The 24,950-nt window shown below is 37.0% G+C and overlaps 1 protein-coding gene across 1 annotated transcript; it reads right to left on the bottom strand.

Moving 5' to 3' along the window:
* Positions 1 to 8,694: 8,694 nt before the first annotated feature.
* Positions 8,695 to 24,696, bottom strand: c12.2 (von Willebrand factor A domain-containing protein c12.2). Its single transcript, XM_018539341.1, has 19 exons — positions 24,588 to 24,696; positions 24,397 to 24,477; positions 23,098 to 23,507; positions 22,475 to 22,639; positions 16,083 to 16,241; positions 15,774 to 16,004; positions 15,331 to 15,540; positions 14,994 to 15,154; positions 14,644 to 14,926; positions 13,871 to 14,569; positions 13,408 to 13,788; positions 12,996 to 13,147; positions 12,330 to 12,759; positions 11,508 to 12,259; positions 10,303 to 10,613; positions 9,724 to 9,975; positions 9,246 to 9,640; positions 8,924 to 9,162; positions 8,695 to 8,849 (listed from the first exon to the last, which is right to left on the bottom strand). Exons 1-19 carry the CDS (start codon positions 24,694 to 24,696, stop codon positions 8,732 to 8,734), a joined length of 5,538 nt encoding a protein of 1,845 aa, XP_018394843.1. The 3' UTR covers positions 8,695 to 8,731.
* Positions 24,697 to 24,950: the final 254 nt, after the last annotated feature.

Below are 24,950 nucleotides of genomic sequence, written 5' to 3'. Positions count from 1 at the left end.
CCAGTTACGTAACAAATGTTATAAGCGATCTCACCGTATCGTGCATAAATATTCCCGAATAACTTCACGGTTCAGAACCGCATACTAAATACGGTATATTTACTGTCGGTTGGCCAAAATAAGATATATAATGTATAAGTACACACATACTACGGATACTATACTCTACAGCCTAACTATCCGAGCAGATACATAAACTTGTACAGTTTGCAGAGCTTATATACCTCCTAGCTCTACAGGGTTAATTTCCACAATATTACAGCATTATGAAGTAGCCACACAAAAGCATTATTCTCTCTCATAACTGTACACAAAGCAGTATTTACAATCGTGTCAAAAGCAATGCCTTTGCGCAGCATGTAACTTTATGATAATAATTATTAATAAAAAAGGCTCGAAAAAATAAATCAAATATAATAATTAGTACCTATAAGAGCCAATACGGGATATAAGTGTGTATATATAATTTATTTATCAAATAGACAATATATACTTTTCGACCCTTGCTTTTAGGTCCTCTTTAATACAAAAGAAAAAGGAAAAAACCGTTTAAAAAACCAATTAAGGGTATAAAAAATACAAGAGAACACACAGCAACTTGTTAATTAGATTTAAATTATATTTATTACTAAAATATGAAATAAAATCAAATAATTCTGCATTATAAAAATATTTTAGATAATTCAACGTTCATTCGCAGAGTTGTGATCTCAATCAAATTATTTATTAAATCTGCATCCTAAATCGAGTAAATAGAAATATATACATATATATATATATATGTATATATAATATAAAAAAAAAATATTTTTTTAATGTCTCCACGAAACTCTTAAGAAGCTTCGACGGGAAGAAGCCCTCTTGATTCGCGATCAATTCCATATCGCGCTGTCTCTTTCCTTTGCATTTTCTCTCTCCCTTTTCATCTTTTTACACATCTTACAACTTCCCTTTTATTTCTTCTTTTGGACTAGCAAAGCGACCTTGGGTAAGTCGTCGTGACAACTCGATTTTATTGGAATTTTATCGGAACAGCTACTAAAATATAAAACCATAGGTTTTAGCTCGCAAGTTAATGCTTTATTAATAATGACAGAAAATAGTAAAGTTCTATAAATTATGAAAAAATTAATCAAGAATTGAATCAAGCGTATTTATAAACTCTACTAAATATAACAAAATTGTTCACGATAATTATTCAATTAATTGCAGGAAGCAGTCTTATAATATTAAATATTTTTCGTATAAATTTTGAAACAAATGCATTTGCTACTTAGCACCGTACATGTTCAAAATAATTTTCAAGTATCGACAAATTTACTGTAAGTTCCTGTTGGATACTCTCATATACACATACACTATTAAACAGTAAAGCATAATTTTCGTTTCCATAGGATCTTTGGTTCATTTTGTATAACAATATACGATCGTTAAATTTTGCGGTAAATACTCACATATTTTCGATACATACATAATGATATATGTGCCTAGTAAACCTTATTCAAATATTAAGTATTAACAAACATTCTGCTAAGAACAATTTATGTATATGCAAAATTAATTTACCAAATACGCTAATGCGTCTACAAAAGTCTAACAATAAGGAAATTTTTGTAATTAATTGTATCTAATCTCAATTAATAATAAAATATATGCATAGTTATATAATGACTATATTTATAAAATACAAAAAATTTATAACAATAAATTGTATATATAACAATTAAAATAATAAAGGGCAATGTATATATTTCTTAGATATTAAAAATATTGAAATTGTTCTGTGCTAGTATCACTGTTGACATTCGAGTGTCTGACTATCGTTGATTTTTACTACTTTTGTAGTATTAAACGTACGGTAGATTTTAATTTTATTAATAAAAATGCCTATGCAGTGTTTTGACACGAGAAATGTAATTATAAATAATTATTCCTGTATACACAGTAGTCTTTAGATGATGGATTCACGATTATCGGATAAACTAAGTTTGCTTTTGCTACTGAAAGTAATTGCATTTAGAGGCAACTATCTCGGAGAGACATGAAAGCTCATGTTTCCAACTTATGATCGAGTAAACGTCTCCATAAATGGATTTAAATGAGTCTTTAAAATCATAAATTATAAACTCGAAACAACTCGCATCTTCAAACGCTGTTCTTATTTTTGATGTGGTCTATTAAATTTCTTCAGCTCAAATATAATATATATATAACTTGATTCACAGTGATAACATAAAATATTCGCGACATGTGACGTAAAAAATAGAGATTATAAATTCCAGACTTATCTTATATATTAAATCTTTCCATTTCATTATCGCAATGGAATTCCATTGCGTTACCATTCAGCGAAATCCATTAAAGAAGTCTCTCGTTCTATAAAAACGAGTTCCAGAGGAAAGCGTCACATTTACTAGGAATTATAGCTTCGCATTTTTTCAAATTAAATATTCCTTTCAGGAATGTGTACCTGACTGAGAGTATCTCACCCGATATGGAATAGCACGTGCAGTGCATGGCATACGCAATTAAAACTTTGGCAGCAGGCCAATCAAATCCTTTCACTGCTTTTTATTAAATATATGTCGGATCTTTTTGTATTATTAGTACCAAAATGTTGTGAAAATTTTCAGATAGATTTATACGTCCGACAGAATTACGTTTTACAAAATTTAAATATTAAATTTAAATAATATTTAAATAATTATAATTTATTCACAGCGTAAATATTATATTATATAATTAATGTTATTTATACTATCGCGATAAAGATAAGATAAAACAATATTACTTCATCGTTGGAAAAAAGCAATTTCTTTGTTCCATAACAAAGTCTCTTATACCATTAAAGTTTGAAGAACTCACCTGTACATGAAGTCGAGTATAAGACTTTTCTTTGATTCTCTAGAGGCTGTTGGACTTTAAAATACTATTGTAATAGGAAATATACATAAGAAACTAAACCAAAGTTATAATGTTCATATGAGTCATTGTATGAATCTTTACTTTATTCTTCGTTACAGTTTATACCTCTCTTAAAAAGTATAATAATTTAAACGAAACCGTAGACAATCTTCACAATATCGTTTCTTCTCTCTTCTATCTTACATCAACTACTATGGCTAATTACAATTATAGAAATAAATTCTATCTTGCAGAATGCAATTTAGAAAATACATTTTCATATATTAACAAATTAAATGCAGAAAAACATTTTAATTATAAACAGAAATCTAAATAAAATTTGTTATTTGTAGCATTAATATAATACGAGTATTAATAATATATAATAATTAATGCGCTAATAGTATTAATAATATTGTTATAAAACTCTATAAATACGATGTACTTCATACGTTAACTGATTCATATAGTTCTTTGAAATCGGTTATATATAGTTATATTTTATATATACGTATATAATAGTATACATTATACGTATCTCAAAAGTAATATATGTATATAATATACTACAGTTCAAAGAATAGTTCGAAAGAAAATTTTCTTCGCATTATTTCTATTTTTTCACCATATCCGGTAAAAAAAGAACCGGAGAAATATCTCATTTAAGGATATTCCAACAATACTCGATGCGCAATCCTAATTACGAGCGAGACCAAAAGCGGACACTTACCTGTTTGCGGAGCGGCGTGACGCACTCGTCCTTGGTACGCTCAAAGCGCTCGAACTTGAAGCTGTTACTGCGGTAGAGTTCGTTGTCGCTCTGTTGTCTCCTGCAGAGCCGTCGCGTGAGCGCGCGCGGCCTGCAGGGCGCACATTCGGTGGCGAGCTCCCAGTGCAAATGCAGCATCGCGAGCTCGGCGGTGCAACGTGCCATTGCGCAGCCGGCACGCCTCACGCGGCACTTAACCCGCTTGATGCGGCCCTCAGGCTGTGGCTTATGGCCGCAGGGCTGCGTGCCGCTGCAGCTGCAGTCAGTGCACGTGCGGCGTGTACGGCGCGTTTTGACCGTGTGCGAGCACGGCTTCGCCTCCTCGCCACACTCGCACTCACACGGCGCCTCGCCGCCGCTTGTGTGAGCGCAGCCTGATCTTTCGTCGGCGCACTCGCACGGCTGCTGCTGCTGTTGCAGCTGCAACTGCGTTGAGGAGACGGGGGAAGACGAGGAATGTACGATCACTCGGCGACGAGTACCGGCACCGCATGTTGTGTGCCGGCAAGAACGATCCGCGCACTCGCATCTGTAACAGTTAAGAAATGTGCTCAGAATGCGTATTATAAGTACTTATTTTTTAACCAAATAAAAGTTATATAGATTTTTTTTCTATATCGCGTTTCAAAGTTATATAAAAAAAAATTTGACGTCGATTCAGAAAATCTAAGTAAAAAATTATTCTAATAAAAAAATAACATATTTTTAAAAGATAATTGAGATAAAATAAGCAAAAAATATATTAAATTATTAAATATAGGTATTGACTTTATTGAAGTGTTTCATATATATTTATATATAACATTTATTTTTATACGGAAAGTATAAATTTCTGATTCTAGTCAATCTCTTTTTGCAGAGAGAGACTATGCACCTGATACAGTCTTGACGAGTATGAAAAGGGCGAAAATTTGCGAAAAGCAATAAATAATGCTAAGGTAGATAAATTAGAACAAAAAAAGAACTTTCTACCTTTCATTTCTGAGACTTTTTACTTTTGAATTTAGAGATTAAAAATTGCACTAAAACATATAATTGCTTCCAAGCTATACAAATTGTAAACGTTGCTACTTTCGAAGCGTCTGCGCGTCGTATTGATTTCTTTCTTTTTCTGAGATTTAAATACTATAACTTAAGCAATTATGCAGTGTCTAGATATTAATGGAAAACATTGATTTTCACATAACGGTCGCGACATACTTCACCTAAGATATTTGACAGCCGCAAGTTGAACCGCGAAAGTCCTATCGACTATTGGAAATTTTATTTCGCACAATGATATCGTAAAACGGAAGGACACCGCTCTCTCTCTCAAAGAAAGGTAGAAAGAAGACTCAGGTCAGACCACTTGCATATGACTATATCGCGATTGAATTTCTTATTATCCAGATAATTGTATCATGAATTAAAATTAATAGACTAATCGTCAGAGATGAAAATGGCGACGAAAAAGGAAGAAATTATTTACAGGTATTTTATTGTTTTAATCGACAGTTTGAGGTATAAAAAGACTAAATTTAAAAGTATTATACTACAACATTAAGGGGGGTACTTGAAAGTAACTAACAATAAAGTTTCTTTTTGGTTTTTCGATTAAAATTCAAAAACGAGAAGAAATATCGAAAAATAACAAGAGAGCTTTTTGTTGCTGTAAATAATTTCTTCCTTTTTAAAACCTCTGGCGACTGGCCAATAAATCGACATCATTAATAATTTCATAATTTAATATATTTTTTCGTATTTTTTTTTTTTAATAGAGGAAAGCCCCCTATTATGAGATAGGCGCTAACAAGAGATAGCGGCGTTTCTGCTAAACTAATAAATGCTATCTGTTGATTCTATCATGAAATTATTGCTCTTGGATTGAAAACTGTTTAGTGGAAAATTCATTGTTAGATCATGCCTACAGTAATTGTAAAATAAAATTTTAGAGTTTGAACGTTTTCAAGTTTCATTGAAATAAGCCTTTAATCTTTGTTTATTATTTAATAAGTAATTATTTGGCAATAAATTCTTCATGTAGTAATAGAGTAAGATCGTACTGATAGAAAAATACAAAATATGTTGAATTGTTTAATTAAAGAAGTTAGATTTGATGATCGTAAAGCTGTAAGACGTGATACTAATATGAGATACCCAGGATATTTCTAATATGAAATAATCTATACTTCTGTGCCCAAGAGAAAATCGATATTAAAGTATAAATGTTATTGTACAATAATAAAAAGAATAACCGAAATGAACATTGAGGGTCTGTTTCTGCAATACTTCATTCCAATTACTACTGAAGACAAATCCTGAATACAATGCATCACATACTCAATTTACGCGCATAGGCTGTACTCGTTGATATGTTAGAAACATCAAATAAAGTTTTTTTAATTCTAATACTGATGTACTTTGTGCTTTATTATCGATTTCTCGGGGTATCTCATACTATAGGAGCACAATTTTTCGACTTTGCGATTTGTTCACCTTTTACATTGCTTTAATTAAAAAATAAAATAAAATTTGAATTAAATTTTACATAACACTATCTTAAAGCTTATTAAATTCTCTTCAAAATAACCTATTATTTTTTTTAATTCTACCAATAAACATTTAGTAATTACACAAAATGAACTCGGTATCTCATAATAGGGGCCTCTCCTCTAATAAATTGTTTTTTGAATTTCCCACTTGCCAATTTCCCATGATTCTTCATTAATGCATCTTTTTTATCAAGAAATTTATGTATCTAATACAAACATTTTAATTTCCCGTATTTATTTACATAAATTAATAGTATGTAAAGTATATAAATTGCAATAATTGCGAAAAACACCTTCTCGATTCGTGATAAATTCATGTTAATATATCCATAAATGCGCACGTACAACAGATAATACATACAATATTTTACTCCGTAATTTAATGAAACTACAAGGGGACTCATGATATTCATGAGCCCAAAATGGAAATAAATATACAATATTCTCTGTATAATTCGTCGTAGCACGTGGCACTTTACAAATCAATATCTCAGCGTTCTAAAAAAGAGATAAAAGGACTGCGCGAATTGGCATTTTCGTCTTCAGACAGACAATTTCCTCCGTTATACCGACACGAAAATGCTTTCAAACGTTGCATTTCGTGTTTCGCCATCGTGAAAGTTCTCCCATATTAATTCTATCCATACACATGCAGACGGGGTAATCGCCTTGTTTACCCTACAAACGAACAGCTGCGTCAACCTCGGGTAAGTTTGACTACTGAGTGAATCTTCTTGGTAGGTCCGTGGGTTACTACTATATACATATACCCGCTACTTGCTTCCGCCTCCGCTTACGATTAGCACAAGTCAACAGCACATTAGCTTCTGACCTCTACTATACCTTCCACCCCTTTTACTGCGATCTTTCAAAGCGCAGTCAAGCTTCATGTAATCGATCGTCATCTGTCGCCATCAAATTACACCAAAAATTACCATCGATGAAAGCTTCACGAATTGAAATAGCATGAATTAAAAAATCTATGGTTAAAAAGAGGTATATGATAAAATTGGAGCACTCTATGGATGTAACTGTTGCTCGTTATTTCCGCTGTTATCGATCGAATGAAGCGACCCAAAACTCCGAAAGGAACTATCGAGAATAGTTTTTCAGAAAAATTTATCACGGCACAATGCCTATACGTATCAACAATTTTTCGATTATATTATTATGTATATCACCGGAAGGTCATTGGTCAACAAGTGCTATCGACCGAATAAGGCGGTGCAGCCTCTTCTATTCTATGCAACGCGACAGCAATAATTGGAATCGCACCAACCTACCCCAATCTTCACAACCTACCCCAGCGACAACACAGCCAGCTGGTCTTTATCGTATAGGGTGGAATAAATAATAGACGCTACTATGTCGTCGCATTAATTTACCTTCTGACCCTTCGCAAGGCTGATCCTCGCTGTGCGTGCGGACAGGGCTGCGATTCCGGCGGACAGTCGCAGCTGACGGTGGCCGCGGCGGCGGCGGCGGCAGCGGCAGAAGCACCAGCCGGTCGCGTACGACGAACCCTGATTAGCACTGGATGCACTGGGCACGGCTGCACTTGGCAGCCACAGACGATGGTCTGGGGTCCACCGCCGGAACTGCTGCGGGATTTACGGCCGCCGCCGCCGCGCTTTGCGCGTTGGTCCACGTGCAACTGGCACGGCTGCACGGGGCAGCCGCAACGGGCCGCGGCACCGCGGCGACCGGCACCCTGTACGCGTCTCCACACCCGCTCCATTCAAAGACCGGCGTGCGACTGACAATCAGCCGCCCCACACCATCGCCAATCCGGCGGATCGCGCGGGCGCGCGGCCAGCTTCGATCCTCTCCGCGCGACCTCGGTCGTGCTCGGCTCTCCGGGGGATGATACCCCCTTCTGGTGGACCGTTGTGATGTGCGCTGGTCCACGCTACCTCCCTCGCGCTCTTGTACTATATAGCTGACGTTTCTTCCCTCCAAATGTGCGTGGGCGCACGAACAAATCCGGGCGTTTACCCTGAGTGAAAGGTCACCGTTGACTTCTTAGCGAGATCTCGCATAGAGCAATATCTTGCTTTCATATGATATAAGCGTGAATTTGCCTCCTAGTTTAACAACCGGAAAGATCTTAGTATGCAATATGATAAGAGAAGACATACAAATACTATATTCTTTTTTAATAATACCTAATTTCTCTCAGAAACTGAAACTACATATATATTACAGTCGAAACGTCTGACCGGTTAAATTGCTATACATTTTATATAAGTCACTTTATTATAATTTAGACATTTCAACATTACTTGTTTATTTATGGCTCGTAGCCCTTATCGGAAATATATATATTGTTTCACATTAAAACATTTTTATAAAGATATCTAAAAATTTTTATTTACAAAAATTACAACAATTGTATAAACGTGATTGTGTTATCTACATAAAAATATATATCCCTAGAAAATATATTAAAAGTAAACTTTTATTAATAACTATAAGTAAAGAAATGCTCCTCATTTTTCTATATAAATTCAACTAATTATTATTCACGTTAAGTTGATCGTGTCGTACTTAAAACCGAAGCGGCAAATATCTGCTGTAGAATTCGTGGTATATTTTTAAGATCCATGCACACAAATGCGCGACCAGAAGGCATCTTCTTCATCAATCTAAAAATAATATAAACATTTTAGTATCGATATGATTAATAAAATGGTAAAATTTTATTTATCTATTAAACTACCTTGTTGCTTGATCACCCAAAGATCCAATAAAAATAGCATAGGCATTTACGTCCGAATTAGACGTTAATAATTTTGCGAATCGTTCAGGAGAAATCCCGTAACGATCTAGATTCGCATCCGAGAGTACAACTACGATAGACTCGTCAGAATCCTCTTTCGCCAGACTCGCAATTGCGTGCTGCGTCGCCTGTAATGTATTATCGCCGGACATGCAAAATTGCGAGTGAGCGTGCATCGTCTGCGAAGACAAATAATGGCTCGTTAATTAAATCGCATGGCTTATCCTTCCATGAGAAAAACGGTAAAAATAAATCTACTCACCTTAATCACCTCCAGTCTTCGTTTATTGTCCGTTGGCGGTTGTGTGCGATCAACAAAGACAATACGGTAATCGTCGCCGGAATGGCCAACGATGTCGTATTGAAATTTACCTTCGTACCCGCTGAAAGCCTCCATCACCATGGCACAGGCCTCCAACTCGCGATCCAACCGACCATCGTAACCGTTAAATCTGTACATACTGCCGGATACATCCGCGACGAGTTTTAATCGCTTCGGCTTCAACTGCGGAGCGCCGATCTCCGGTTCCTTCTCCGCCCTGCGCCGATAAATCGTTTTCTCACCCGTTAATCCCTCGATTAATTTCGTGTCGTCCAGCTCGCCCGACGTCTGATGCCTGCACCACTGCCGCTCGTTGCTCTTCGCCTGCAGCGTACCTATAAATAGTATACAAGCGTGTGACACATAATAAGAAATACCGATTTCCATAAAAGCCATATTTAAAGCTTAGGACGCTCACCTAATATGACCCTCAAGGCCTGCACTTGATTATGAACCGCGTCACTGAACTGAGAATACAGTTTGTGGTCGTATTCGCTCATTTTTATGTCCTTGAGTCGCTGCTTGAATGCTCGAAGACCCATCTCGCGAGCAGCTTTCTTTATATGTTCGGGTACTGCATTCTTCTCCTCGTCACTCAGTTGATGTACCGTGTGTCCAGCGTCCAACCGATATGGACCTCCTTTTCCGCCCAAACCAGCCGTATCTCTGCCTAAAATATATATAATTCCATGTATATTCTGTCGTAATAATTAATTGATGATTAGACACAAAAAATAATATTTTAAAGCAGTGATGTACAATCTGCGGCCTACTTGTAAATTTTGTACAGTCCACCGACTCATAAAATAAAAATATAAAAAATCATATTTTCTATTTTATCGCGAAAATAAATATCATACACAAGACTCTATCTGATTCTAACAATAGCTCTCTGAAAATGACTTAAAAAAATCGCGCATCACTGCTTTAATGCAACAATATGTAATTTCCCTTTAGATTTTATCCTGTTCATTATCTCATTTGAATATGCCCGTACCTCCGGTTCCCCCAGCCCAAGTGTTGCCACCCACGTGTGGTTCATTATTCTTATCGACCTTTCCGTGTTTTGGCCCGCTGACATCCTGCCCCGAATACCTCTCTTTAGTAATCTGCATGTTTTCCTCGCCGGCTCCTATCATTTTACGCCACGCACCTAACGACTTTTCTATATCCGTGATGGATGTTTCCCATACACGAACGCAGCCACCGGCGTCTATTGTGACGAGACCTTCGTTCGACGTAAGTGACGCATAAAGCGGAAGATCCTTCGCATACAGCCATTGTGTCAATGGCGAGACATTAACCGGTCTGCGTAAAAGAGATTTAATAATTTTTCTCAGAGTTGTTCTATCGGAACAAATACACACAATAATAGCAAAAATGTACATGATGTTCGGAAACTAGTAGTACAAAACAATCGACAGGGAGATAGTTATACATAAAAAAATTAATCGGGAATGTTGAATAAAATATTTTTATATGAGGCTTTATTTTTAAGAATATCGATTTTAAATATTCACTAGATATTACGTCTCGACTTAATAAATCTTGCTATAGACTACAATATTATTTCTGTCCATATTCATGTTTATTATATTAAATAATCGAGAATACACAATAAGATATTCACGCATGATTATTATTTTATAAATTGTAAAAATGATGTGTATTCGATAGAATTCTCTTCAAAGTAAATTTCTATGAACGCTTCCTCTAACATGTTTTCCAATTTATTAATAAAATCCGTATTTCCGGCAAATATGTATTTAAAATCGTATTGGGAAAAATGTTCTGATCATATCAACAAAAAGGTACAAACAAAACAAATTCTGATCATATGAATCAGAATTCTGGTTATCATAATTAAATATCTAATTATTTCAATGTTTGATAGATTTAACTATAAACATCGAATTTGTATCTTTCTAATTGACTCTACCTGAATTTCAATTAATGTAACAAGATTTTGTTTCTATTTTATCGAAAATAAAGCCTCGTAGAAAATTTTATTCTACATTTTCAATGTATTTTTTCATGTATTATAGAATCTTATTCTCAATTGAATTATCAATTCACGAATATATCCTGTATACAGTATTTTATAACAGTATTATTTTTTCAAAGCTATTAAAAATATAAATAAAGTACTACAGCTCTCATCTTTTATGACACAATCCTTGTATTTGTCGCAAATGTACTTACTCTGGAATAGGTATATATCGCAGCTTGTGGTTTACTGTGTCGACTATCTCCAAGTAACCGGAAATTCCCATATGCTTTGTATCTTTTGGATAAACCTCATCGGGTACTTGATTAGGCGAGATTGTTCTGATCACTTGTCCATTCTGCGTAATGATGGGTGTTATGAAGCTGCGCGTTCTTCCTCTTCTTGGCCAGAAATGTAACTCGTTAGAACTATCTAAATCGGGGAATCCCGTCACTATACCGGCGTAGGTATTGTCTGTCACCAGGAGTCTATTTGGACAGTCTATTTTCTGCTGAAGAGCTTTGCTCAACTCCGTTTTATACAAACTACTGTTGCCACAATTTAAGACACTGCCAGTCTTTAGATCGACGCTATTAGACTCATCCAATTCACGTAACACGTTCGGGCACGGATCAGAATCTGAGGATTTCGTAAGAACGTACTTGTTCTTCGACACGTCCTGGATTAACCATTTTTTATTGGACGCGAGCAAGACCAATTCGATGTTGCACGGTAAACTTATCGAATAAGCACACATGTTTTGTAAATTGACAATTTCGATTTTGTCGTGGTTTTGCGTATACAAGACAATCAGATTATGCGACGAGAGTAGATTCGCTTTCATCTTCCATTGAAGATTTTTACTTCTGAAGGCATTCGATATTCTATCGGCGACATCCAGAAAGGTTGAAAACTGCAGTTCTTGAACTGAACCCTCGTTTATGTTTACCACAAGTATAGAATTGCTCTAAAATCGATCAAATACAATGAATGCTATCGCGAACAGAAGCGATTGGTATTACTAATGTATTACTTACAGTTTCTTCGTGAATTAAAACGTTCCCGAGATTGTCAACCGCGACGTTGTAAAACGGCATATTGCCCCTGACAGGGCTAATTAAGCCTTGCAAGGACGTTTCGCGAATCTGCTCAGACTCCGGCGTCATACTAAATATACTCAAAGGATTCGATGTGAGAGCGTATATCCTGTCATCCGTGCCATCCCCTTTACTTCCATTCGCGACCGCTAAAGCGGTCACTGTGCTGTTCTCGCTAATGGGTATTGTCCAGTAACTTTGGAGTTCCGTGAACCAGGCCGATCTGGCTTCGATTCGATCTAGAGTTCGATCGTTTTGCGCCGGAAATGTTGGTGGTTTCAACTTAATGTATCTTTCCTGAACAGGTATATTTTGGAACGTGCTTAGAACATTCCAACTACCGCAGATCTTCATCTCAGGCAAAGATATTCTGTAATGGAAAAGGGGAAAGAACATTGTGCGCGTGTATACGAAAATTATTATCTCACATATCTTTATTTTCTTTGTATTCTTATTTATTACGTATAACAATAAATTCATTGTAGATCATAAAATTAATAAAATACATTACAAAATTGTACAAATTCATTATATTTGTCTAATACTTATATATCTACTTGATGCATAAATATCTTGTAAAATTTGTTAAAGAAAAGAGTATCTTACTCCTTAGCTAAGGCAATATTGGTTGGACTCGTTCCAACAGGAATCCCATGCTTATGAAGCACGGTTACCAAAGTGTCGAATATTTCCTGGCTATATCGATCAAAATCGAAGACATTGCGTACTACAGTGCCCAACGGCTCGTTTGGAAATTTCTACAATTAAAAGTGTATTATCACAGAATTACACTACCATCGATGTATTCGAGTCAACATCAATTAAAAGTAATATATCATCAATGTTATAATTTCACACTCATGTAACTGCTATATAATACCAACAATATAAATGTAATATAATATCATGTATTATATTATATTTATATTGTTAAGAGCGAAATTATAACATCGACGTTATATTATTTTTAGTTGTTGTTGACTGGGATTGTTCTAAAAAAATTCTTATATTAGCTCACCTCTAAATGTTTAACTATATTAACAACTTCTCGAGTCGAGTACGGATACGAGACTAAACCTTGATCGGCCATACTTCTCAGCTCACCGAAAGCTTTCACTAATTTATGTATCGTCCGATCGTCTATGTGCGGACCGTATTGTTTCAGGAGCTGAATCTCGCTTTGTATACTCGGATTGTCGACAGAATGCGTGCTGAATAGATCTCCCAGAGCGCCGAAAAAGTCATTGCCCAAAAACGGGAAGCCCGGTCTATTCGCTAACACGATCATTCTAAAGTCTGGATGCATAGGTATGTTGTTTGCGTTGGGGGCGTTGCCGCTGACATGGGGAACAATTCGTCTACCATCCGACAGAATCATTTCACCCGATTCTACCAGAGTCTGAAAATGACAGGATTGTCTCGCAATTCATGACCGACAAAATGTTCACGTCATAATAGCTGTGCTATCGTCGAGTACGTACTTTCAATATACATGTCACGTGCGTGGGTGCTTTGTCTGCCTCATCGACGACAAGGACGTGGCCCAGTTTAACGGCCTGCACAAGTGGCGAGTCCTCGTAAACGACTTTACCGTCCCTGACCATTGGCTGCAGGGTCAAAGTCTGTACGGTCGTGTCGCGGTGCAGCTGAATGTATTCGCGCGGCCTGTTCAGCAGCTGCAGCAGCCGATCTACGACCTTGTTCTTACCGACACCCTGATTGCCGACAAGCAGAAGATTCTGTCCCAGACTGAAGTCTTGCAGCAGCCTCTCTAAGAGCGCAACATGTTCCGGAACATCATAGAACAGAATGTCAGGTACTTTACTGAGCGCCGCAGTGAGATACCGATCCGCGACGGTGTTACCGATCCTCACGGAGTCTTTCGTAACAGAATACTCGATCATCGAATCTGCCGTGGTTTTCTGCGAAATAATGTCAAGACGACGGCAGGAGTCCTCGAGAGCCTCTTTCGCAATCGTCGGCAAGAAGCGCGCTAGACACGCGCGTTGCACCGCGTTGTAAACGTCGTCACATTGGAACCGGTGCATTCGCTCCGCGATTCGCAGAAGCTGCCGGGTGCTGAGCGACCCAGCGAGAGACTGTAGGGTCGGATCGTTGGATGAACGTAAAACATGCGCTAATTCGACGATACTCAATAACGCTTGGCTGGGTTCTCCAAACTGCAACAGAGTACTCGATGAGAATTTATCCACGATTAAAGATACGTCGACACTGTAAACTCCACTCCGATCACCTTCGACCGAATAATATGAATCTCCTCGCGCTTGTCGAGCGGCCTCATCTCGTGGAAGAGGAACAAACTAAGTAATTCAGAATTCAACCATTGGCCGGATGAGCTATTGACGATCGGTGGTTCGGCCAAGGCTATTAACCTGAAGGCGGGATGAATTCGCAGAACACCGCAATCGCGCATTTCCTCGTCGGATCTGTTGTACTCTTTCTTTATTTCATCGTAACGATCGGCGCGAATGAGCCGCTTACCGTCGTGCAATTGCAACTCCCGATCGTGGACTAATCTAAGGGCAAACGCAGGCGTTACGTTACATTTATCGTTACTTGAGGTCTGTTAAATGCCGCGATTACCTGTGCAATATAGCTAAGGTACTGGAATGAATCCTGTTGATGCCATCCAGCACGGCCAGTTTGCCATGCAGAGCTGCGTCGACCAGCGGCGAATCTCTCCACATCGTGTCGCCATTAAGCGACGTAGTTCGTTGTTGTATCAGATCCCTGGAAGTCATATCCTAAGAAAATATAACCGTTTCATTTCTCGAACAAACTACCACCACCGCAGTCATAGTCGCAAGTGATTTTTTTAAATTGAAGCTTGGAGTTGTGTCGTTTTCTGCTTTTCTCAGAGAAAAGAGAATACCAATTGGAAACTAACACGTCACTTTCACGAAAAAAGCCTGAGACTTGCCTGATAAAGCACTATTGGCTCCACTTGATAACCTAATAAATCGGCGAGTCGTCGGATAGTGGTGGACTTGCCGCAGCCTTTCGGTCCGATCAAACAAAAATCAGACGTCAAATGGGATTCCAGCATATTCGCCAGCAAGTTATTTTGATAATTAGTCTCTATATAATGATCATTGTTCGCGTTAGATAATTGACTCGTGCCGCAGGGAACCTATTCGCAGAATCAAATACTTAGCAGCTATCAATGGTTGCGTTCAGTAGAAAAAACAGCTTTGCATCTGTTGATTTTTTAATATAATTAGTTTATACATTTAGATCCATTAAATAACCATAAGAGCAAAACCAATCATACGAAAGAATTTTACAATAATGGAAAAGCTGCTTTTTCTGTTGAACGTAGTCTATTAATATAGGAATGCAACCGAATAATTATTTATCACTTACATGAAAACTTGTTTTTGTGTTATCGCGTTTTATGCTAATCGCTAAGAGATCGTCAGCCTTCTTGGTAGCGTCTACTTTACTAGTAACAGTACGCTTCGTTCTAGAATCGTTCAATACGTTAAATGTTCCAAGGATATCCTCGACAGCATTCTGACCCTCCTTACCCAAAAATAGTTTGTACGGATAAAATCTATAGAAAACGTCGTAGACTGACAAGTCTGGGCTTTTGTCCTACGTACAAACACGCGAAATTAATATAAAAATGATGACAAAGCGCCCGCAGTATCGATACTAGAGCTAGAAATTTACCATAATAAAAGCGGCCGACGACAAATTGTCCAAAGGAAAATCTGGCAGACCTATGGTGACAGCTTCTGGGGTAACCAATGCGTGAGCACATGATAATAATTGCGACAATTTCCCAGCATCGACATTAGGCGCTAAGTTTCTCAAGCCCTCGAGTTGTTCCTTAAAAATTAAATCTTGATATATGGTACCTTGACATCCTCAAACAAATATATGTTAACATTTGAATAAATTATCTAACGTACTCTCTAAATTCTTCGGAGTGGAATCTCACTCTAAAGAATGAAAGTTAAGCCAGTCTTGAAAAGGACTTAATTTCAATCTTTAAGAGTAAGATTTCATTCTTTAGAGTGACATTTGTTCTAAAAGTTTTAGAGAGTACTACTGTAGCTTTTCATTTTCTACAGAACGAAGGTATGGACATTATATCAAACAAATACGATGATGCTTCTACATTAAAACTCGGTCAGAAGAAACGATTGAGTTTTCGATCATTAAGCAAACGTAAAGAATTTATGCTTAATATAGAATTATAATTAATATTATATAATTACACGCTCGTGAGGAACTGATAACAGTCTGATAACATTTCGCGCTCGAGCATTGCAGTAGTCACTCAGCCGATGAAAGTTCTCAACTATAGGAAAGTTTACAGGGCTGTTATATAGGGGGCGTAATATATTTAACGTTACTTAACGTCTATCTGCGGTGCGTTGAACTACTCGAATTCGGTGCAGAGTTATCTTCCCATTACTTCTCTGCCTTCGTCGACATAGTTGGCATTCAAGGGAGAGGGAGAGAAATAGAGAGACAGAGAGGAACCCCGGCGGAAACGTGCACGTGAGGAGGAATGTTATATACCGCGATTCGGTACGAAACGGTCCTCCTTCCGAGAGAGTGATTAACACCGAGAGCTTTCCAACATTGCGCGCACGAGCACCGAGTGAATAACTACCACTCGGCACGGAAGCGAGATATCCGCCCACCCTCAGAATTTCCATCGAAAACTTTCAATCGGCCCGGGTTATAATCTCGAGCCCTCGATCGGCTGTAATTGCGGCGTTGGCGGAAATGTGGTTTTCGTGACTCGTCCCCGACACTCACCACAAAAATAGAAGAAATGGAGAATCAATTTCGCCGAAACGTCCCGTAACTCCATCGACACCACGTTCGATTATTATACGCACATCGCACGGTTCCGCCGGTTATCAAACGCACATTGCGCCAATTCCGAGACGGACAAATAATAAATAACCGACGACAGCGGGATATCGTCGCGATTAAATTACAAGCTTAACGTGAAGCCCGATCTCGGAAAAGTTCGCAGTCTTCTTTCAGAGATGTGTCACCGGGCTATCAGGACATTAACCGGTTATTTCGCAAACACGCGATTCCCCATTTCCAGCAATTTCCATAGTTCAATGCACTCGCATTGGAGATCAACTATCGGATAAAAGATTGCTATTGTTTCAACAGTGGCATATTTGTAACTTTAGACTTAACATTGCAGAAATGTAATAACTTTGCGGTGTATGTACATTTAAGAAATTTCTGATTGCCATAAATTGCTGTGTAAGATCAAGTAGTCATGCATCTACCACTTGTATAAATAATAACCGCGAATGGAGGTCAGACTTAAATTACGGCAACATTTTTCCGAAGGACATCCATCAGCTGTAAAGTCAAACTTTCATTTTAATGCGCCGACTTTCGCGATGATTGATTATTAAACGATGACGCCGTATATGTAGAAAATAGATGTCTGCACATTTCTCTACCAAGTTTTATTGCTCCGAAAATAGGCGTCGGGTATATTATAAAGCTGTCTTGTGCTAAACACGCTGCTCTATTATTTTCGTTCGCCATTGTAGCGACTGCCAGTAGTTTTGCGAAGGTGGCACATAAGTCAACGAAGTCACGAGCAACATATAATCCATATAAAACGCAAAGCCTAACTCCGATCTAATCCAAATAACATTACACGTATATAATATATGTAATTATATAAATTATAAGATTTAATTAATATATAAATATATGATAAAAAGACATACAATTCTTCGTATTTCTGTTTAAAGTAAAATACAATAAAAAAGAAAAAGTAAAAACTTTAAAAGAACTCTGTAAAACTCTCGGGAAAAAAGTCTAAAAGAAATAAAGCGTATAAAAAAGGAAGGCTATTGAGAGTGCAGGCGTAATTGGAGTGCTAATTCGATTGTATAAAAATGGTCTTTAATGGTTTACTCAACTATTTTGAATGAAGATCATTTTTACAAAAGTGAATTAGCGTTCCAATTACCACGCCTACACTTTCATTAATTTTCGTTTTTACACTTTATTTCTTTTTAAAAAAAAGGATAAAGTCATATCCTTTTTATGATTATAACATTCATAACTTTATATCTGTAATGTAATTCCTTGAATTTTTAAAAAGATTTTTAGAAGTTTTTGCAAATAAGCTACATATACTTACGAAAACAAATTGCGTCATAATCTTAATCATTATTTAATTTTATTGACTCTTACAATGTCATTTTTTCAATGTTTTATTTTTGTATAAAAAAGTCCTTTTTTCTTCTCAATTTTGATTATTTAAATTATTCATTATTTTAATTTTTATTAAAATATATCTATAAATTATCTATAAATTCTCTGACATATGTGTCTTTAGATTCATTTCTGCGCGTGACAGCAATTTCTACGGACAAGCAATATGTATACTACGCTTCGTGACAGATAATATTCCTTTCATGAGAAATGGTTTAAATACTCCAAGCCGTGTAATTATTTTGAAGTTTTAAATGATCTTTTATATGAGTTTATTATTAACTGAGTTCTATTCAGTTTCCGACCGACGTAAAACAAGGCGATGTCTCCGTCGACTGCAATTCTCTCTCAACAGACAATAACGAGTTTGCGACACGGGGCTCCGGATTAATTCTCAACGAAAACGCTATCTATCCCAGAATGTCGAGTTATATTGCAAAATTGTAGTTAGAAAGAAAGAGAATATCTTGTGCAAATTTTACGTCATTTGTTAAATATTGAATCATTTCAAAAGTTTTGACACTTTTTGGAGAGATACTTCATTTGCATCATGTCTACATATTTTTAAGAAATGTTGGTAATTATATTATTCTATAAAACAAAGTTTCAGCTTTAAAAATCTGTTTTTTTAATTGCAATACGCAACGATTTTTAACAAAATTGTGAGCAATTAAGATTAAAATGTTTTATTAATCCTTTTTATTTAATACGAATAATTTAATAACAAAAATTCTTAAGTACATTTAAAAAAAAACAATTTTGTTAGGAAAAAAACTTTTTAAGTTTGTACATTAAAAATCGAAAATTTTTGTAAATTTTTTTTAGGCTTGTGATAGACTCACAAAGTGAAAAGAAAATTTCTCATTTTGTCCATCTTGTAGTTTTCTCTTTTTAAATAATCGAATTCATAAAAACTCAAAAGATGTAATGATTTTTCAAAAATAAAGGTTTTAAGCTCAAAATAATTTTTTAAATTTAAATTTCGTTTATTTTAATGAAGTTACAGCTACTTGAATCCATCTCTTAAAAAAGTGCCAAGATTTCTGTAATGACCTAATATTAAATAATAAAGAAATGTAAGAAAAAAAATTAACTGAAAGTTTTTATAATAAGCCTGTATTGTACAATATAAAATGATTCAAAAGTTTTGACCATCAAACATTTTTCTGCATTTAAAAATTGTAGATATATTATATTTCAAACTTATTTATTAAAAACTTTATAATTTTGCATAATTAATTTAATAAATACTTTACCTTTCTGCAGCATCTGTCAAAAATACGCATTACAGCGCGAAACTACTAGCATATATTGTTTCATATTTCAAAACCTCGTAAAATACATGTCTTTGTAAATAATAATTGCACGTTGTCATTTAAAAAAAATGAGTATATAAATTGTTTATCAAATATCATTGACCATAAATGTTCGCTTCTTTTCCCCTTCGCGCTAACAAATAAAAACTCACAACACGGTATCGAGGTACTGACGATGAAAAGAATGTCGGACGCAGATGGAACAATGACACACGAAAATGGGAACGTGCGTTTGACTGACAGTCTATCGTTCAATCGCAGGCAAGAGATTCTAGCGAGGATGCCCGTTTCTCAACGGAGCTGAAGTTCGGCATGACAATGTGCAGCTGCAAACGGCCAGACGGAGACCACGCGGCTGATCGATCGTCCCGAGATTCGTCTTCATTGCTCAAATTTTCCTCCTGCATAATCGGAGTTCGTTCTTTCAAATCGATGCTCTCTTCCTGCCGAACTCCGTCCTCTTCCGTCTTATCTTTCATCCTGGATAACCGTCCCCGCGTAAACTTCGTCTCGCACTCCAACTTAAAATTCTTCTGCAGTTTATAATTTTGCACAACTATGCGCTCTTTCTCTGTAATCACCGAACCCTCGCGCGTCTGTGAGAGGTGCCGCCTTCTCCTCCTGGTGACACCCCACCGGCGATGTTCTTGAACTCTCGGATTCTCTTCCGTCTCAAGCTCGTAATCCTGTGCCCTTCCGGAAAGATTCAGCCATTGTAACACCCTCTCGGACAGCGGATTACAATGCGCGTCGGATGATCTATCAGTTTGTTTGCATTCCGTCATAACGGAGAACACGTCTCGCTGCAAGTGCAACGATTGCCCGACGCTGCTACTGTAATCAAAACTCTCGTTTGTCGGAAATGTCGTTTCTTCGTTTCCTAACGTTTCATAATTTTCGCGATCTTCGTCCAACTTGTCGACGTCGTTTACGTAAATCTTCAGGAGACCCCCGGTTTTTTCGTTGCACATCCTCGTGCAAGGTGGAGCCGATTGTCTGCGTACGATCCTCGCTGGGATCTTGTTCTCTGGGAAATTCTTCTCCACTACTACGTGCAGATTCATGAAGCAGTTGCTCAAGCGATCTAGTCTGGTCTCGACCTGTTGATGTTTCGTGGGGAAACTCTTCTCCATGGATGACGTTCGTGGATGTCGACGTAGCCGTGAATTAACGACGGGATCGTCGGGTGTCAGGACAGCGTGACGCATACCGTCCACCCAGACAGTTCGGACGAATAAAGGCCTCTCCGATGATGCCCATATAGCCGGCATAACGCGATACGGCGTATGCGCAAAGGTATTAATAATTATCTCGAGCGGCAAATAACGTTTCAAGGTCCGATAAAAAAAACTTGGCGCTCAATTTTATTTCAGGATTCAATAATGTTATACCCTAACACTGCGCAATAAATAACGTTATAAATTTAACATTTAATATCTGCAGTTTATCATCATTTATCATTTATATAACGTGTTTTTCGGAATTATAAATTGGCAATAGTAAAAAACGACAGATTAACGCTCGATAGTTGAGGCATCTCTCAATGTCCCTTAATAATAAATAAACGAGGGTACGTATATTCCACGGATGACATTGTCACAGCACCGTCTCGGGAAAAATTTCAAACAAAAAAGCGGAGGACGTAATCTGTAATTATATTCGTGTCGTCACGACAATTGACATTACTATGCTGTCGAACTGCGTCAGGGTTTGGAGAATCGACGGCTTCGCGTTCCCTCCTTTAAGCTCCCGTTTGAATCCCGACGTATCGACTCGCGGGCGAGCACGGGAGGATAGGTAGAGTTTCGAAATTCGACTGCTTGGGACACGCGATCCAAGCCGCGCGGGTGCCTGTGACCATAGCGCAGCCACGAGCCCGCGTTTATATGCGAACGACAGGAGTACCGGAAGGAAGGGATGGGACGGTACCTACGGAGGGGGTTTCGTGTGACCTCCGCACCCCATGCCTAATGGTACGCCACTCCCGGCCCCATAAATCAGACGGGAAGTTTCGCGAGTTATACCGCGCGCGCGACCGTTCCCTTCGAGACGCGCGCGAGCGGATAGTTTTACATACGACATTCCCTCAAAAACCCTGCTGAATTATCAAATTGTTGCTTTTCTCGTACTTTTATAACAGTTATATCTGATAGTCGAACGACTGAGAGCATAATTGAGACATAAATCAGGCTTATGTCCCTTAATTGTCGGGAAGGGGTAATTTTAATAATGAGTCAGGCAATCGTATGAATACGATCGCGAATTTCCGCGACGAAGTTTTGATGAAGCCGCATCGCTATACAATCAGAAACTTGTTTAATGACTTTTCTAAACGTTACTTCGATTCGCTATAGCGCGCGATAATATTCCGAAACGGTAAGACCGAGGTAAGACTGATATACGCTCCGTGTAACGTTCAATATTTTAACGCAGAAGGATATACACAAAATCTATTTATTCGGTTAATTGCTCTCTCTGGCTCACCGATATCATTAATCTTTTTTAATATCACGCGCGCTTGAATATACTTACCTCGAATGTCGGAGGCGGAATGTGACGAGCCTGGAACCTAGATCTGAGAGGTGGATCTAAAGGATGACCAGGATATCGCGGTGATGGTAAACCCAGCGCTATTACTATAAAATCTTCACTGACTCGTATGAGACGCCACTTGTCCAACTCCGCCTGAGTATGCATCTGCAAATAAATTCCCCGCATATTATTTACAAATAATAGAGATCAGTCTTAGGCATAAGTTCACTCAGCACAAAAGTCTAAAATTAAGACATAACAATGTTTCATAAAACTTCTAAAAAAACGTCTTAAAGACATCTTTGCGAGAATCGTTTAAAAGGTATTTTGTATAAACTGGTATTCGTAGTTCTTTTTCATATTTAAGAGATCACATTAAGTACAGTTTTAAACTAATCATTAGAAGGAGATTCATATCTAATAATGATAATTTTTATTTCATGACCGTCTTAAATAACGTCTTAGGAAAATAATATGACTCTGTGATTGATTTATAGCATCTTAAGACAGCCTTGAAACAAGATCTATGAATTGTATATTGACTTTAGATATTTTGTGTCCCAATATTAGATTTCGTATTGTCTATGCACGGAATTCTACGTAAGTCACAGATAGATTCATACCTTCAGTAATTTATCATAGCGAGATGCCGGAATAAGAAATCTACCATCTTCTAAATGCATCTCGCGATTCTCTAATAAATTGTTTAACACTGGTAACACGTTTCGTTCTGCTTTCTCCACACCCTCGATCAAGAGAACTCGCCCGTTGGTCGCAGCCCTCACCGCACTCTGATCGTGATAATAAGCGGTACCGCTTTTGATCTCTCTCCTCTGCTTCAAGTCTGCTTCTGTCGTGTCGCGAGTAAGCGCGATGAATTCTAGTTCTCGTCCAGTTAACTCTAGGAAGGCGAGTGCGAGCTCGCGTCTCCTTATACCCGGTCCGCCCATCAAGAACATGTCCTGTCGCAAAACGTCCTTCTGGAGCATCCATTTCAAATGCCTCAGCGACTCCTGAGAGTGAGTATTTAATACTGTTAAAAAATAAAATAGTAGAGAATTAAATTGAATCCTTAACAATTTGTTACCCAGTAAATATTAATAGTATATCGATATTATAATTTTAAAATTAATAATAATTTCTTACTAAAAAATTGGTCTATTTTCTAGCTAAACTAATATATACTTTTGGAACTTAAAGTGAAATAGATATATATCTTAATCGATGCGAACTAAAAGTAACACAATATCAATATTATAATTTCACACTCTACAATATAATTGTTATGTAACACCATGTGTTATATTACAGTTGTATTATTGTAAATGCAAAATTATAACATGATGTAATGCTGCTTCTAGTTTGTGTCGATTGGGATATTGAATATTTAGCGAATGCGAGAAAAAAGTACTGATGCAATCTAGTGCAAAGTTAGATCATATATCTTTTTCTCCAGAATGGAACCGTGGAAAGTGAACATTTTACTATATGTACAATATGTACATACACATATTCTCTAATTTTTTTTAAATAGGTTCTAGAGAATGAAAATTGGGCCAGTCTTAAAAAAGAGAGGATTAATTTTCAATCTTTAAGAGTGAGATTTCTCTCTTCAATGTTTATTTTGAAGAGAGAAATCTCATTCTTACATCTTCACTCTAAAAGCTTTAGAGAGAATATATATATATATATATATAATTTTCATTTTTTACGTTTTTATCCTAAGAAAAAAGTTATTACACAATCGATACTCAAAAATAAACAACAGTAGATCTAATATTACATACAACGTGTGTTACATTTCACTTATATTATTGAATAGGACATCATAATAGTCAACTTATAGTGTATAATGTCACTGTTACTTGATATTTACCAGGTAACTACAATCTTATTAATTAGCAACAAAATGCAATACTAACAGTATTTTCTTGGAACGTATTCTGGATTGTTTGCTGGCCTCACTTCTTTCGACACGTTAGCAATAGTGACGACTACATTCTCTAATAAAAAACAAATAAAAAACATTAAATAATTAATCTGACACGCATTGTCGAAAAGAAAAATAAAACAGTAGCAAATCATCAAGTAAAGTTAGTCATCGGGAACTCACCTGATTTACAGCGTACAAGGGATGACAGGTTAGGCCAGAATCTACCAGATCGCTCCAAAATTCGATCTGCTATTGACAGACGGCGAGAATTCCGAAGGACAGATAACATTTCAAAGCGGCGTCTCAGATTTTTTTAAATCATGCTATCGACAATCCGCGGCGGCGATTATCAAACGCGATTTAAACGGAACAGATGACGAGCGTTTTATGAGACGCCGCGCAAAGTGTCCCGAAATAATCACACACTCGAAAACCATTAGTTAAATCTCGAAAGTATTATTATTTTCTGCACTTTAAATGAAAAAAAGATCTACGTATCGTATTCACTCGACCACACGTCGTCAAGTAATTTAAAGACATAAC

This window comes from Cyphomyrmex costatus, unplaced genomic scaffold, assembly GCF_001594065.2.
Source record: "Cyphomyrmex costatus isolate MS0001 unplaced genomic scaffold, Ccosl1.0 scaffold211, whole genome shotgun sequence".
NCBI classification, from domain to species: domain Eukaryota; kingdom Metazoa; phylum Arthropoda; class Insecta; order Hymenoptera; family Formicidae; genus Cyphomyrmex; species Cyphomyrmex costatus.
Note: the sequence above shows the minus strand (reverse complement) of the source record. Positions and strands in the feature narration are given on the sequence as shown.

Coding starts and splice junctions, on each gene's coding strand:
- c12.2 (XM_018539341.1), bottom strand. CDS start 24,696: ATGTTATCTGTCCTTCGGAATTCTCGCCGTCTGTCAATAGCAGATCGA. Junction 22,640..23,097: donor GCTATGATAAATTACTGAAG/GTATGAATCTAT, acceptor ATTTATTTGCAG/ATGCATACTCAGGCGGAGTT. Junction 16,242..22,474: donor TTCCGCCTCCGACATTCGAG/GTAAGTATATTC, acceptor TTAATTTTTAAG/GAACAACTCGAGGGCTTGAG.